The 16,867-nt window shown below is 39.5% G+C and overlaps 1 protein-coding gene across 1 annotated transcript in view; it reads right to left on the bottom strand.

Moving 5' to 3' along the window:
- Positions 1-588: 588 nt before the first annotated feature.
- The window catches only part of polrmt (polymerase (RNA) mitochondrial (DNA directed)), a 53,558-nt gene continuing 37,279 nt past the window's right edge, over positions 589-16,867 (bottom strand). The window contains exons 16-21 of the mRNA XM_080878404.1: positions 15,707-15,759; positions 8,463-8,561; positions 8,028-8,100; positions 5,336-5,427; positions 4,251-4,324; positions 589-1,447 (exon numbers count right to left, since the gene is read on the bottom strand). Coding sequence (XP_080734530.1) covers positions 1,398-1,447; positions 4,251-4,324; positions 5,336-5,427; positions 8,028-8,100; positions 8,463-8,561; positions 15,707-15,759 — 441 coding nt within the window. The 3' untranslated portion in view covers positions 589-1,397. The remainder of the gene's footprint in view (positions 1,448-4,250; positions 4,325-5,335; positions 5,428-8,027; positions 8,101-8,462; positions 8,562-15,706; positions 15,760-16,867) is intronic.

The following is a 16,867-nucleotide window of genomic DNA, read 5'->3' on the forward strand; positions in this document are numbered from 1 at the left end:
TTCTAATAATATGGTAAATGGCCTGTATTTGTATAGTGCTTTACTTAGTCCCTAAGGACCCCAAAGCGCTTTACACTACATTCAGTCATTCACCCATTCACACAAATTCACACATATATTTAAAAGACAAATGTTTAACTAACTTTTCTTATAGTACTCAGCATTAATTGTCATCCCCAAAAACCTGCAGTGCAATCAGCACACACTACTTATGCCCCCTCAAAGATCATTTCCATTTCATTACACTGCCACTCAGCCAGCTTTGTTTGGCTGAGCCTACATTTGCCTTTGAACATCAATGGCACCTTTTGTCTGAAACTGCTGTAACGTTTCCAGCAATGATCAGATAGCACTTCTGCTATTTTTATTTCTACATGTGGCACTGGCCCAGAAAAATAAGATCTGAGTTGATTAGTGAAGCCTGCAAACCCTTTGTGGTACATCTAAAAGGAGGCCTTCATCTAACAGTCTAAACAGCAGCACTGAAATATGCAGATACGATTAAATAACAGGCAGTCCGATTCATCCTGTTTAAGCACACTAAGAATACCAAATGTTTGACTGAAGCTTTGAATAAGTAAGGAGTCATTTTAAGAAGCATGTTTATTTTATTGCAACCGTCAAGTGTTTAGTTACTCCAAGAAGGTGAGAATATTATGGCTCCATCTCAGAGACCCCGACACGTCCGGACATGTCTTGGTTTCTGTGTCCTTTACACTCATTTTACAGTAAAACACATCTTTCAAATGTCTCTTCTTTAAACGTCTTCTGAAGAAGACAAAATGTTTCAGACACCACCCTGCCATTCAGAGGTAGGGGCTGCAGAGGCAGGTCAGTGCTCAGTGGAAATCTTTACATCATGATACCAGCAGACACGCGCACGCACGCGCACGCACACACACACACACACACACACACACACACACACTGTAGGTAGAATTTTTTTTGCTCGAGTAGCAAAAATATTAGAGTGATGAACAGACTGGCACAGTTCACATTGTATTCAGTATAGCGAATGAACACACTCACTCACTCCCACCCACACTCACACAAACCTGAATATGGCCAGGTAGAGTCTACTAACAGAGGTACTTTTCCGTAATTGAAGTCTTAGCATTTCCATCCAACGCTTATTCCCTCATTTTTCACTTGGATGAGTATCCCACAATCCACCATTTTCCCATCAGTCTAGAAGTCAGTTAATAAGGCGAGTTCGCTGTGTACGCCTCCAACAGCTCCAGCCAGGCTGAGGACCAGGAGGCAGGCAGGGTGCGGCTGGATCAATGTCCTCATGTCTGTGGAAGAAAAGCCGGTAGGGACCCTGGAGCCTGCAGCTTCCCTGCTGCACTCTGTCAATTCCACTCATCTCCTTCTACTGGTTCGCTCTCACCAAGCTCTCAGCTGAAGAAAAAAGTAGATTCTTTCACCCGCTGGAGATCAAAATCACCTGGAGAGGCAGGACGCAATGTGTCAGAGCACATTTAGTCACTGGACAGTAGTTATACAAATTATATGACCTACATAAAAACAAATAAATAAGTGCCACGCAGTATTGCTGCATTTGGTGGAAGAAAAAAAACTGCTGTGTAACACTGATTTCTTATATTATTTAAAAAAAAAGTGCAGACATCTCCTCCAACTGAATCATTCTCACAGAGCTAGTTTCCACGGGAACACATTAAAGGCAGCGTGAGCTATCATGTTTACTTTATTAAAGGAACATTTGTGAGCTACTTTTGGATTGAAAATTAAAATGCATGCATGAAGAACAGCAACAATTAGCTAAAGTTAAGCTGCTGTTATATTTGCATGATAAGGGAAAAGTTTAGCATCACAGCATAGCATTTGGTAATAAACCAAAATATTAGGTGCAATCAAAAGGTTGGGGGATCGAGCATATATAAATGAAGACCAACTTCTTGTAAAAGTCTGAGTCGTTTTTAGAACAGGTACCATTTTTAGCTCACTCCATTCAAGGTCCATTATGCCTCTTTGTACTATCTGCTGGATCCTCTAGGGCAGGGGTGGGCAATCTCAGTCCACGAGGGCCGGTGTCCCTGCAGGCTATAGATGTGTCCTCGAACCAACACAGCTGATTTAAATGGCTAAATTAGTTCCTCAACATGTCCTGAAGTTCTCCAGAGGCCAGGTAACGAACTAATCATGTGATTCAGGTGTGTTGACCCAAGGTGAGATCTAAAACCTGCAGGGACACTGGCCCTCGTGGACTGAGATTACCCACCCCTGCTTTAGGGTGTCAAAACTTGAACTTGATTTTCATTTTCAGGAAGTGCTATGAAGTCAAGGAGGAGGAATGAGTGAACATTATGTTGGTGTGCCCACAAAACACAACCCATTTTCAGAGTGCTCTGTTCATGCTCTCAGTGGCATGCTGGCACACACCACAGTTTAGGTTGTTTCCACTAAATGTCTTCCCCCTGATGCCTCAGGATGTTACAGCATAACAGAGTCACCAAGTCAACTCGCATCCCAGAATCTGATTCACCATTGCAAATTTGGGTCTGTTTGAATGAGAACATTTATATTTGCTATCTGTAGGAGTTTGAAGACCATGGTGAAAACGCGACGAGAGCAAGTGCGGTCACTTCCTTCCAGTCAGCAACCAAGATGATCCTGAAGAGCAGATTGGCCAAATTTAAATCACATACTTTTTTAAAATTATTTTTAAGTGACTGCATAATACATTGCATAATCCAAATTATTAAAAATAATCTATGATTCATCCAAAATTGATTAAATCTGAGCAAACTGTTCTAAAAGACCAACTACAACCTTTATGCCACAGAAGAAGAGGAGAAAATTATTCTTTTAAGTGGGTTTTTTAAGTGAAACTTTAATGTTCAAATTGGAGGGCACAAGTAAATTTTCCATTACCACATGAATGCTAATTTTAGGTCTGAATGAGGTCCTGTCCTGCACTCTGTGCTTAGCCTTGTGTGCTCTGCCTCTCTGACAGTTAGGTACACCAGCAGGAGCTGCTGTATAAATTATTGAGGAAAGGACACAAAAAGTGAAGAGTGAAAAGGCTTATTATAGCTGGAACATGCTGACATCAAGTTAATATACTAACTAACTAACATAGATATCAATACAGTTTTTTGTTCCTTCATTCATGTTTGGATACTTGCTGCCCTCTTAGCAGGCATCCAAACTGCCCCATAAACTATGCATAATAATTTATTGTCTTTATTATGTTTTTCCTTCAATTACTGGCTCTGTCAGACTGATAATAAGACACTGCACCCACAACCGATTCATTGAATTGTATTCTTAACTCCAAGTCCAGCACACAAACAGAATAGCTGACAGCCATCATTATTCTCACAGACGGCCAATCAGTTATTCCCAAACTCAGACTCCAGCTGGTAAAACATTCACAGGTTATTGAGTTCTCTCTCCAGCCTTTTTTAAAACCCTAAATTTATAGTTGTAAATACACCTCATCAACTGATGCTCTTCATTACACACACGTTGAAACCGGATAATCATACGTTTCGGATCCTTTATAGTAAAGATTATACTCCACATTCAGTGGGGCCTTCTATTGAAATGAAAACTGCGGACATGCGGGAAAACAGACGCCCGAGGTGCACACCTGACCGGTCTCAGCCACATAAGCTGATTATGCAGAGGAGGGACACAATTAACAGCAATCAATTGGTACAACCCAGCTGTCAGTGCCAAGCAGATCATAAGTGTACAAATGGAGATGGAGCAAGAGGTTGCATAACAGAAAAGCCTGCATCCACCTGACAGAGAGACAGAGACTGCCTCTGTGCACCACATCCATTTAGGAGAACAATGGATAGAAACGCAAATTACATCAAAAGGTAAAGTGAGGAAGCTGGACCTGCAAGTGGCCATGCAGGTTACGAAACACAATGACACAAGCTTATTAGTTTTTACTTATTATTTTTAGTTATTTAGTTTTTGAAAATGTAGGATACTCTAATCTGGGACCAAATCAGGCTATTTGACCAAGTCTGATATGTATGGACAATATTCAACACTAATCAGAATTATAAAGCAAGGAGGAAAATGCAGAATTGTGAATGGATCCAGTTCATACGGTCCACCAGTATTGCCCTTCTGCTAAGAGCTTTAAGGTATACCTGTACAAGTTCTCTTCTGCCCAATTAGGAACAAACCCCATCAGCCTGTACCTTGTCCTTGTAAACACTCCATCAAGTCCAGGTGTTTGGGAGCCACACAGCCTCATTCAAACTGACCTGTCTGGGGCACTTTGGCCAGCAGCATCATCAGCCTTCTATACTCCTGGTACTTTTTGCTCTTGGCTTCAGTCCTGCCACAAAGAGGAGAGTAATAAAGTTAACTCAGAGAAAAATGTGCTTTTGTCTCTATAGGAGTACAAAGTCAAAGGATTTTCAGCCCTCCTACAAACGCAGTTACCTGTTCTTTCTTCCTTATTAACAAAAATAAAACTAATTGAATATATAAATATGTTTTTTGGTTTAAAAATGTAACTACTGGGAAGAAGGTCTCATTGCCACCACTGTAAAGTCCGCTCTGTTTGTCTGTGCAGTTTTGTCATTCTGCAGATCAGTGTGAGAGCAACTTTATACTCTGCATAAAAACTCTACACAGCAAAGTACATTTGTGCACAGGTGAGCTGGGTTATTTTTTGATACTAGAAAAAAAATTACTTTAACATTTTGATGAATAAAGAAACCCAAAATGCCTTTGTAGTTCCACATCTCCTCTTCTCTGACACATCCTAGAATGAAAAATGTGTTCGTGAAACTAGGCAGTAACAATGGTAAGAGAGACAAAGAAGGTGCAGTGGAAGTGGATGATGAGCATAACCCATCTTGAGGGGGAGGATAGTAAGACGGACATGGGGAGAGAGAATCATGTTGTATGTAATGTCATGTAGAAACTGTAGAAAATCTCAGTGCTTTACAAGGACACAAAGCCCTGAGATTAGTGGCTATAAAGCCCTCTTATGTTTGTCTAGCTTCTGTTTTATAACCTGTGCACATGTAGTAGCTGAATATGTTCAATCTGTGGTGGCACATATCACAAATATCATAAAAATCTCATTAAAGGTAATACAATCTAGCATAAACACAGACTCGTGAGAATGATGGCTTGTTATGTAAGAACAAGAGGGACAGACAGCAGATAGGTGCAACTAAGTATGAAAATATGAACTAGTAGCTATTACATAATATTTCACTGAAATGTTGATATTGTATGACAAATATTTTGCTGCCTGAGCAACCACAGTAGCGCTCCTGGGATCTGTGTGTATGAGCCCAGTCAAAAGTGCTCCTCCATGTGGGTGCAAACTCACAGGACTCCTGTGCAGTATTTGTAAAGCAGGAAGTTGGACAGCTCTTGAAGGATTGGCTGGCTGTGCAGGGCGACAAACTGTTCCCGACAAACCTGGCAGGAAGACGAGGCAGAGAGAAGTGCACTTTGAGTTAGTTCGGTTTAAACGTTTGACCGTTTGACTCTGGCTTGCTGACCAACTGAACAATGAATGGAGCACAGAAGAAGAAAAAAATCAAGGGATGCAACCAAATCTGGCAAATGGACCAGCTCCAAGAGCTGAAACAACTTTGCCTTGGCTGTATGTTTTCTCCATTTCTGCTTCAAAACCCATTTTTGTCAAATGTACTGAAAGAGAAGGTAGGGTGGAAAGAATTTATTAAAGAAGATAACAGGAAAAGATGAGCTGTGTTGTAATATTATTGCGTTAGTATTTCCATATTTATGCAGGTCTGGATATCACGCAGGTCTAATTAAAATCAAATTATTTTCCATAACTTGAAAGAACCCCATGATACACATTTGCTGGCTCGAGGTGACTTAATTTAATAGCTAATTAACAGTCATTCATGAGAAGATCATAGATCATCCAGCACAATATCACACGGAATCTCTACAGGCACGTCAAACTGCTTATCAGAGACCCTAAAACCTTTGCACCCTTCTGTAAATGCTGATATCGTACTGTGCAAAAGTCTTGAGCCACTCGTCATTTCTTTAGATTTTGTTGCCAAGGAGCCAAACTCTGTAATTTTCTTTAAAAAAAAAAAAAAAAAAAAAAGGTCTTTGACTTTCCTTTGGACTCATTTTCAGTTCAGTCATTGTGCCGAAACCTTTTTAGAGGAACTTGTTTTGTTTGTGTGCTGCACCTTAACTCTGACCTATGAATCATTTCAACATAAAAAAGGCACCAATACTCAAGGGACGAACCTGTGTTATGTTGTTACACATAAAAATGTAGCCAGTTTGTTACGAGCAGCCTGTCACAAAAACATTTCTTCTTCCATTTCTTTGCTTGAACCTATGAAAATTTCCAAAGATAACACAATTTGACAACCATGACAGCATAAAGTTGCATTTTTGCACCAACATGGTGATTCCCAAAGAGCAGTTAGCTGAAAGCTAATATCGCAGCACACTGCACCATGCATCCTTAAAAAGATATCCAAGAAAACCAGAAAGTAGAAAACAAAGTGGAGGACAAAAACCAAACCAAAACATGTGTCAGGCCTAAACCTAGATCAAGCCTAGACCTTCAGCTTATTTATCTTCTCTAATGTTCAGTGAAAGCTAATCTGAAATCATCTCAGGGGAAGGGAGGCTGTCAAGAAGCCATTCTAAAGGAAGGGACATGGGGAGAAAAGACTGGTGTTTGCCAAATTACACAAGAACTGGACTGAAAATCAGCGATAACACATCTGATAGAGTCACGAATCCAGATTTGAAAGTTCATGGTTTAACTCCTCATCAGAACAAAATATATTAAAGTCAATATCAAATATTGACTTTCAAGCTTTTTAGGATTGTAAAAACTTTTTTTTGCCTTCTAAACTGTATTTGCATGTATGTTTGCAGATTAAGTGCTGTAACAATTTTCCTCACCATATATAAAGAAACGAAGAGTGGGTCAAGACTTTTGCACAGTACTGTAAATATACAGTAACATATACGGTTTTACTATCAGACTATTTCTCCCCCACATCTTGTTAAAAAAAATCCACACCACCTTTTTAAAGTTTATATGTCTGAACGTATCAGAAGAGCTAGAACTAAAGTTTCTTTCCTTTATGAGTTACCTTTATCAATTATGTTGTTTAAATCAGTTTCCTTAAACTTTTAATTATTGTTATCTGTGGGTGCATTTCACAGTGAATCAGAGGTGTACTCCACACCTCACCCAGCACTGATAGGATCCGTGCCCTTTTAATAGGATGCGCAGTCCAGAGAAATTGGCAGGTGAAGGAAGAATCAGTTGCCATTAAAACAAGGATCTACTTCGTGTGCTTAGGTGTTGACCAAGATATTTAATACCCTCCGTCTACTGCTGTGTTCAATTACCTGTGTAATGAGGAAGGCGTACACTCACACAGATGAGACGGAGAATATGCAAGGGAATAAATATAGTGAGAGGGAACTGCTTCATTGGTTCTAACTCCTCTGAGACTGGGTGAAGACATAAAATCCTGACTGCTCTGAAGCTACATCTACAGAAAATTGGGGCCTTATGGTAATTTGATCCATTTTATTCAATGCTGTGTCTCAGTCTGGGCCTGATGACTGAGTTTCAGCTGGCGGGGGCAGGCAGTCATTTATTCAGCACATCAGCCTGTCTGCTGGTGCTACCTGCAGCCTGTATATGTAACAAAGCAGTGACAAAAGAAGTTTGTTTCACTGGCATCACCAAGCTGTTCTCCCAAAACTGAAGCACTAGTCATAGGTGCTGCACAAAATATTTTTATCACCTGCTTCGGCTGTAGAAATGCTAAAAGAAGCTCAGGTCTCAGTGATTTCAGAAACACAAAAACACTGCTCAGCTTCGACTAAAGAAAGCAAGACATAATCAGTGGTGTCATTTTTTAACTTTAATTAATCAGCAAAAGAAGGCAAGCACAAAACCCTGAATATACATGATCAAAACATGCTGGAAACAGCTGTGAAAAAATGAAGTAATCTGCACAGGCGGGAGCAAAAAAATGACTGCTTTAAAACATTACCTTGTTCATGGTGTCCACAGTGAGCGCATGCGTCCAGAAACAGTCATGAACTGAGACAAAAGTCAGACCAGAACTGAGAGAGGACAAGAAGAGAGGAGACAAAGGCATCATGACAGGTCACGTGCAGCAATTACATCACAGAAAAAGGACAAAAGAAAGAGTAGACAGTGGTCTATAAAAGGTAAGTGCACAGGACTTTATTAGAAACCTAGCAAGTCAACAGCAGTTATTCATTCAAAGCCAATTATAGTGTCATAAAGAGGGAATGAATTAACAGAATGCCTATTTGAGGTGATGAATGGACTTAATATGAGACTGCACTCCTATGGGATCATGCAAATACAGAGAGTGCCAATATCTGACTCTATAAAAATGATTCTGTAACACCAACAAAAAACGTAAAGAATCTTTTATTTCAGGCTTTTGACACGTTACCTGTAGCAGTGGAGAGATGTCAGCATCATGTGTGTGGAGTCCAGAGAGTGAATGAAGTTTGGTGGAAAAGCATTCTTCTGTTTAACTGTGTCTGGTCTCCTGTGAAAAGACAGAGAACAAAGCGCAGACATATAATACCTTATATAGTTATTTTCTCTAATGGTTCCTGTACACAAGCTTGAAATGGCCTCATTATGAACCGTGCTCATAATTCCCCAGAGTGAGACAGTTACCAATCTATCATTTTTGTTTATGTTTAAGTCTTTGTAAAAATAAAATCTTTCCACCATCCCCATCAATAGTGTCTCCTTGTGCACCTCAGGTTACTTCAGAAACTATGTGAGCTTTGCTTCATCGAAGATACGTTCCAATCACTTGCACGCACACATCTGCGAAGCAACAGGGGAAATTTGTGCAGACCCCAAACTCTGCATAAAACTTCACGTTAAGGATTTCACTGGTGTGGAGTAAGCGGAGACCCTGGCTACAGCTCAGAGACAAAAGTGGAGTTTTCCGTGGAATAGTCCTTCATGCCCAAGCCTGGAGGCAATACTCAAGTCAGGAGCATGACCCGGAGCAAGCCTTCTTGTTTTTTCCAACAGTCACAGGGTCAGAGTGTCCGTCCAGAGCTCTACTGTAACATCTTTAACTGTCTGACATATTAAGTGCCAAATGTCCCAGCCACTGTGGCCTTATCACATAACTACTTAACTATTGATAAAGTAAATGGGTACACATGGGTAGCCATGTAGGTCGAATATAGGTCGGTGTAATAGTCATTTACATTCTATACTAGTATAAGCTTCTTGTAAACAAGAATTTAATGTACAGTATATCAATAAAGACCAACTTTCCCACTGTAAAAAAACAACCGGTTTTATACTTTCTTCTGATAAAGAGAGTACACGCTATTTAACTTGAATGTTGACACATGCTGTCTGTGTGTCAAGGATCATTATTGAAGTGACTGCTGTTGCTTCAGGTGTGTAAATGTGAAACTAACTTTAGAGAGCAACAATGATCCTGCTGTTATATCAATGTGGAGGCATGCAGCTTGCTGCAGTTCACCAAATATGACACACACTGAAACTTTGTTTACAACAGCGTCTTTTATATTTAGATATCTATAAAAGTATAAGGTGCACAGTCTATATGCATGTGTCTAATCCTTGTGTGCACATTGTGTGGATATGTGGGGAAATGTTGGGCGTTCAGAGGTTTGAGGGAGAATATTTGGTGGAGATGTCATGGTATGACACGGTACACTTTAATGCAGCACACTGTAAAGACAGGAGGAGGAGGGGGAGTTTTTCAGGCCCAACTACAAAGTCTTTGATCTACAATACATGTCCTTGTCCCCAAAATGAAATTCACTTAAAACAGTTTTGAGCTCACTGAAGAAAATCCAGCATGTGGTCAGATGGAGACTAAAAATGAAAGCTGTGCTCAAAGTAATGCAGTGCTGTTCGATGAGACAGCCATTAAGGGGAGGTCTACCAGAATGAAATCACATATGGCTAATAGATTTGTAGGTGGAGTCACTGTACATTATAATGGCACCTTGTGCTAACCATTATGGACTGTTAGATCAGAGGCTGAAAGATAAGGAAGCCATAATGCCCATTAACAAGTTGACATTCTGATCCAAGAGTGTTCAGTGGTCTTTATTACATTAGTACTAATGACCAATGTTGGACCTCTATTTTGAACTACACATCTGTGGTTCACATGTTGACCAAATCTATCCGCATTCATACTGAATGAGTGATAAATAAAAACCTGCCACGGTACAGAAAGATGAAGGCTGTGTTGTCTTTAGGCCAGGCTTAACTTCCATTAACTTTATAGTTACTGAGATTATTTCTTCAGAAAACCTTATCAATGAAATGTCATATTATCTTTTTCGCCAGACACACGCACAGATTGGAGCTTAAGAACTGTGTTTTATTTAAACATGTCTTTAATTAGAGCAGGGCGATATGGCCAAAAATATTTATCACGATATATATTTGAAAATTTGCGATAACGATATAACCGACGATATAATTGATGCGAGACAAAATACAACTCCACAACATTACTAGCGCAAAAAGACAACCTTCCATTTATTTTCACTTAAACAAGAAGCTGGTTTTTATGTACATTAAAGCTTTATAAAAATGTAACAGTGCAAATGTAAATTCCTTGCTGAAAGTTTAACCAAAAGGCATTTCCAGTAGAAATGGGCTGACATATCCTGAGCATAACCATGTATAATATCCACTGAAGTTAAAAAGAGGTGCTTTGCAACATTAAACTGCAGTGTGCAGTACGCATTTTTCGGACCATAAGGTGCACGGGATTATAAGGCACATTAAGCGAAACAAAGCAGTCAGATAAATCAAACTTTATTAAACTCATTCTTCTTGCTTCCTCCACTTCTGTACCATTGATTCATTAATGTTGAATTCTCTGGCAGCTTCTCTATTCCCATGTTGTTGCAGTATATTAATGACTAACCTCGTATTGTGGATGGATTATCTCAGTTGTTCTCCTGACTGAAGTTTGGTCCGTTTACAGCATCCTGCCATGCGATTGCATTTGTCTCTAACCATGAAGAACCTTCACGTTAACTTTTATAAGTGGAAAAGTGTTAGTGTTCGTCCTCCAGCTTCACTGTTTATGTTATGCTAACATAGCTGTGTCGCTAGCGATCACGTAGCACATCATTATATACCAGCTAGCCCAACTTCAGTAACCCTACAAACGTCAATGCTGTTTAGTTTCCTGTCTTCATTTATGTTGGAAGTGATAGCAGAGCTGCACGTTTGATTTTTTTCAGAAATCTCTCCGTCAGAACATGCTATATCATGCTTAGGTAACTAGCGAAACTAGCGAGCTAACTTCCGCTAGCTTCCTGCTAACTTCTAACTCCGTTAAATGTAATAACTTTTGTTTTCATGGATGCCTGGAAGTTAAACTTTATAGTTACACCTGGTAAAGCAGCAATGCTGATCGTTTTATTAAAGATGAAAGAATTTAGACAGTTTTTAACTCTAAGTGATGCTGCAGTGTTGTTTGACCTGAAGCACACGGAGTTTAGGACCCAGATTACTCCCAGATTTAAGAGCATCTTAGTCCGACAAATATGACAATAACAACGGCTGCTTGCATGTTCTGCAAAAAAATGTGCTTTGTCGTGTATCTGACGGACAAACACCAAACCAGTTCCACATCACTGAAGTTGCACCATTTTTACAAACCAATTCTGGTTCATCTGTTTCACTCAACAATCGGCCATGTGCGTATGAAAACAAAGGCACTGCGCATGCGCGTTTTACTCCCATTCTATCGCAATATTTCATTTTCCTATCGTTGCCTAACATTATACCGGTATTACCGTAAACGGTATAATATGGCCCAGCCCTATCTTTAATTGTCCACGTTTTTTTTTTTTTTTATAGGTCGAGAAGTCTAATAAACTTTATTTGATTATGGACAATAATGTCCAGCTAATAAAAATCAATGTAGGAGGAAGAGCACACATGAATTTATTACTGTTAATGGATGCATCGCTAAGATTATTAGTCATAATTGAGCTATAAAAGTCACACTGTGGAATAAAGCCCTGCTGTGTGGACGGATTTCAACATCAATATTTATTTTGTGCTATGTGATCTCCGGGGCGCAGCCTGCTTTATGCTTACAGAAGTAATACAAATGCAATGCTGGTGATTCTGATGATGAAATTGGTGGTTAAAAAACATCCTGCCAATCTGCATCCCCTGTGTTCCCATTACCCTGTGCCTGTGCCATTCAAATCCTCTGGGCTGCCACAGACGACAACATTCTAATGGGAATGCAGAAAGAGCACAGACAGCCTGAGCCAAAGCTAAATCAAACACACAGGCATAAACCATGACTGTCTCTGTCAGTCTTCTTTTCCGTCTGTCCATTTTTCTTTTGGCTTGGAAATGTAGACTTACCAAGTGCTTTCAGTTCTGCTGTTTGAGCTTTAAGCTCAGCAAAATCAAGATTTCTGGACATTTGTTTGCAAGCTCGCTTGCGTATCTGTGCACAGAAATTTTTTTTTTCTTTTTCCTCACATGCACACATACACAAAAAACAAAAATGTCAGATTTAAATCACATAAGCCTAACAGAATGTAAAGGTAGACAGGGAGTACTCTGAGTCTCTGAGGTGAAACTGCTCTCTCTACAGAGCAAACAAGCAACTCTTATAGGGCTTGAATCAAAAAGACTGTATTTCACAGCACAGGCCTGGATTAACAACACCTGTTTTTTTAAAAGAAAAAAAGAAGACTAAAGGAAAAAGCAAGAGAACTGAGAAAAAGCCATCAGTACTCCCTTACTACTGCGCCTTCTTAAAAACGATACTGCTGGATCAGTTTACCTTAAGGAGATCATGCAAATATGTGTGGTTCTGTGTATCTGTGTGTGTGGAGTGAAAGGCCAAAGAAAATCACAATGGTTGTGTGGAGTCTGGCTCAGAATGTCAGCTTGCTTCCGCTGACAGCAAATCTCAAGTTTCGGACTGAACTCTTTCCTCCCTCTGACTTCTTCTAACCCTTGCCCTGTTTTGATATTCAAAGGACTGGATCTGTGGTGTACTGTAGATGTCAGACTGAGGAGGATGGCTGTCAGTCTTTGTCATCTATGTCTCCAGTGCTCTCACTCTGTCTCCTTTTGTTCTCTGCTCACCTCTCTGTCTTTTCTTTAACCTCTCTATCCACACATTTCTAGCTCTTTGCAGTTTTGTAGATGGCAAAAAGAAATTTAGTGATAATTCATCTTTCAACATGTTGAATTCATTGGCATGTTATAGCTCAACCTCTCTTGGTAAATTCATCAGTACCAGAAGATGAATGTTTGGCTTTAAAGGAGTGAAGCCAATTTACATTTAAGAACTATTAAATTTCAACATTGAAATTCTAGTCATGAAGACAGTTATTTTGCTGTATGACAATTGTATAACTCAAATTTAACCCTTAAGTAAATTTTAAAAAGCATTTTTCAGGCTGTGTCACCCAATCTTTAATGTAGAGTACTATGCAAAAGTTCATTTTGCCTCCAAAAAAAAGAGACTTGTAACTTTTTTATAGTGGTATCGAGCAAAACTTCTCTAGGCTTTCTTTGGGTATTGGCTGCCTGACCATTTTCAGAGGAATATTTTATTCATTGTAGGGCTGCACGATTTTGCATAAAATGAGAATCACGATTTTTTGGCTTAGAATTGAGATCACGATTCTCTCACGATTTTCTTTTCCAGTATAAATATTTATTGCACTTATTAACTGCACATCAACTTCGTAACAGTTGAGACTGAACATAAAAACAATAAATAAACATAAAAACAACAAATGTCTCACGTTTTGTTGTTGCTGCAAAATGTTGTACTGCTTGAAATTCCGTCTCCACCGTTGCTCGACACTGCGTGTATAGAGCAGGTAGTGCAACAATAGAAAAATAGTTGCGGGACGGCACTGTGTAGCGTTTGTCTAGGGTGTTGATCATTTTCCTAAATCCCTCGTTTTGCACAGTGTTGATGGGAGCCATATCTTTGGTCAGGTGATAAGTGATAGCCTCCGTAATTTCTTTGTGCCTGCGGGAGTTCGACAGGTATAGGGAAGCGCTGTATAAGGTTCCCGTTATTGATGTTTGGGTGGTTGACCGGGACAGATTTTCTCCTGCCACTTTCTCGTCATCCCTGACGTGTTCTCCGTTGTTTTTTCCCTGCTAATGTTAGCATCACACGGCACAGCTTCTGTATCACGTTGTATAAGGCTCCGCCCTTGTCATTTGTTGAGCAGGAAGAGTGAGCGCTTGTTTTCATGCAGAGTACGTCCCGGATCAAAATGCGGTACAGTCGTCGTCGTCTTTTTTTTTTTTTTTTTTTAAATCGTTGTCATTTGGAAATGAGATCGCACATAAGTATGAATCGAGATCGCGATTTTCTAACGATTAATCGTGCAGCCCTAATTCATTGTAAAGTCAGACTGGCCACTACAGGTCTTATGGAGTTATGAATTAAAATGTTAATTTTTTTTGTTCAAATCATTATCAATATTTACAAAGGAGAGCATGGGAGAGGTGCAACATCGAGTAAAACACTATGCAGGTCTTGTTGTGTTTTGGAGCTTTACAGCCAATTGTGTTGGGGTTGTTGTCAAATCTGACGTAATTATGATTTACTGATCCACCACACGATACCATGTGGAAAGCTTCTGATTGGCAACATTTGATTTTTCAGCGGGGTAACTATCATATACACACTGCCAATGTAGTAAAAGCATACCTTTAAGAAGAAAACACATGCTTACCTAAGGGAGTTCAAGCTGTGCTGGAGAATAAAGGTGCTAATACCAAATATTGATTTTCGAATTGTGCAAACTCTGTTTTTTCCTTATATACTGGATTTCCATGTATGTCTGAACATATTTCAAACAATTGCTGTACCCGCTTCCCATTTCTTAGAACAATATAAAGAAATTAGGTGTGGTTAAGAACCTTTGCACACTACTGTAAAAAGTGCCTCTTATTATAGAAAAATAAGTGGAATATATTTCACCATTTCTCACATGTTAATGCTTTCTTATCTTGACTGACAGATTTTGTAGCCTGTGCAGCCTCTTCTTATTGCATAATCCCATCTTCTTCAAGTTAATAAGGTATTGAGCCAGTTATTTGACTTTCATTACTAGATCTATAAATGAGGCTTTGTGGAAAGTGGCCTGAACTTATTTTTCAACTCATTTCGATCTCAGTTCCACTTATAATTGAAACAGACAGTGTGCTTTCAAACTATGCTTTCAAAGAGGTTCCTAAAAACCTCTGATGCCATTTTCTACTTTATGACAAATGCGAAGATATTTCAAAGTCTGAGTATGCAATTAGTGAAAACAGCTACAGGAGACAGTGTGGCTGAAGTGCCTCGAAGTGCAACCTAACGGCCCCAAGGGAGCTCTAATTTCCACATTTCTTTACCTCTATAAGCTAACAAGAGATTTGTCGAGTAGTCTGAAGGTACATTTCTAAAATTTGTGACTACAAAAGTCAAAGGCAACCAAAAGAAAGAAAGAAAGAAAGAAAGAAACAAAGAGCCTGAAGTAATTACCCGCATTGTGTTCTTGTTCTAGGTCAATAATGGACCTTTCAGCTGAAGACATCAATGGGGTCACTTTACATATGCTGTGGGTCAAGGTTAACAACGCAAGAGGAGAAACTGACAGAAACAGGAGAACTTACTCTTTGGTGTCGTGGCTTATCTTGAGGTTTATGTGCTGCATGGTACTCTTCAGCTGGAGAGACAAAAGGAAAAGACAGAGTCAAACTCTTAAATGATACTGGAATTCTGCACAAGATGTTCCTCCTGTATTGGTCAGGCTCTCATTTAAATCTAGTTGTTTAATGGACATTTCAAAAACTGAGAAAAAAAAAAACAAAACAAGGTAAAGGGCTAATGATCATCCCTCTCTGAACTAAAATTGTTTATAGTAGACGCTAGAGCAGGCCGATATGACCAAAAATATTTATCACGATATACATTTGAAAATTTGCGATAACGATATAATTGACACTAGACAAAATACTTTACAACTCCACAACTTTATTAGTGCAAAAAACAAACCATCAATGTATTTTCACTTAAACAAGCAGCTGTTTTTATGTGCATTAAAGTTATATAAAAATTCAGTGCAAATGCAAATTTCTTGCTGACAGTTTAACCAAAAGGCATTTCCAGTGGAAACTGGCCGACATATCCTCAGCATAACCATGTAGAATATCCACAAAACTTAAAAAGAGGTTATACACACACACACAATACAGTAATATTATGTTGAAGCGCAGTACGTATCACTCCGCGAGGCTCCTGCCAACGATAGCCGTAATGCTCCAACAATCCATCAAGCGGTGCGGCTTCGTAGCTTAGCAAAGTCGTACTAAAGCATTTGACAGATTTTCGAGCGCCGTGTACCACATAAAATCATTTCGAGGTCAGTAAACACAACCAGAATTCATACATAAGACACACGGGATTATAAGGGGCACTGTCGATTTTCAGAAAAATCAAAGAATTGATTTTAAGTGTGCCGTATTTTCCAAAAAACACGGTAACAACGACGGCCCGCTAGCATGCGCTACCAAAAATAGTGCTTTGTTGTGTATCTGATGGGCGAAAGCTAAACCAGTTCCACACCACTGAAGTTGCAGCATTTTTACAAACCAGTTCTGGTTCATCTGTTTCATTCAACGATCCGCTTTCGCCCTTCTCATTCTCCGCCATGCTTTTTCCGCCATGTGCGTATGAAAACAAAGGCACTGCGCATGCGCGTTTTACCCATATTTTATCGCGATATTTCATTTTCTTATCGTTGCCCAACATTATACCGGTATTACCGCCCAGCC

The sequence above is a fragment of the Rhamphochromis sp. 'chilingali' genome (genome assembly GCF_963969265.1).
Source record: "Rhamphochromis sp. 'chilingali' genome assembly, chromosome: 3".
NCBI classification, from domain to species: Eukaryota; Metazoa; Chordata; class Actinopteri; order Cichliformes; family Cichlidae; genus Rhamphochromis; species Rhamphochromis sp. 'chilingali'.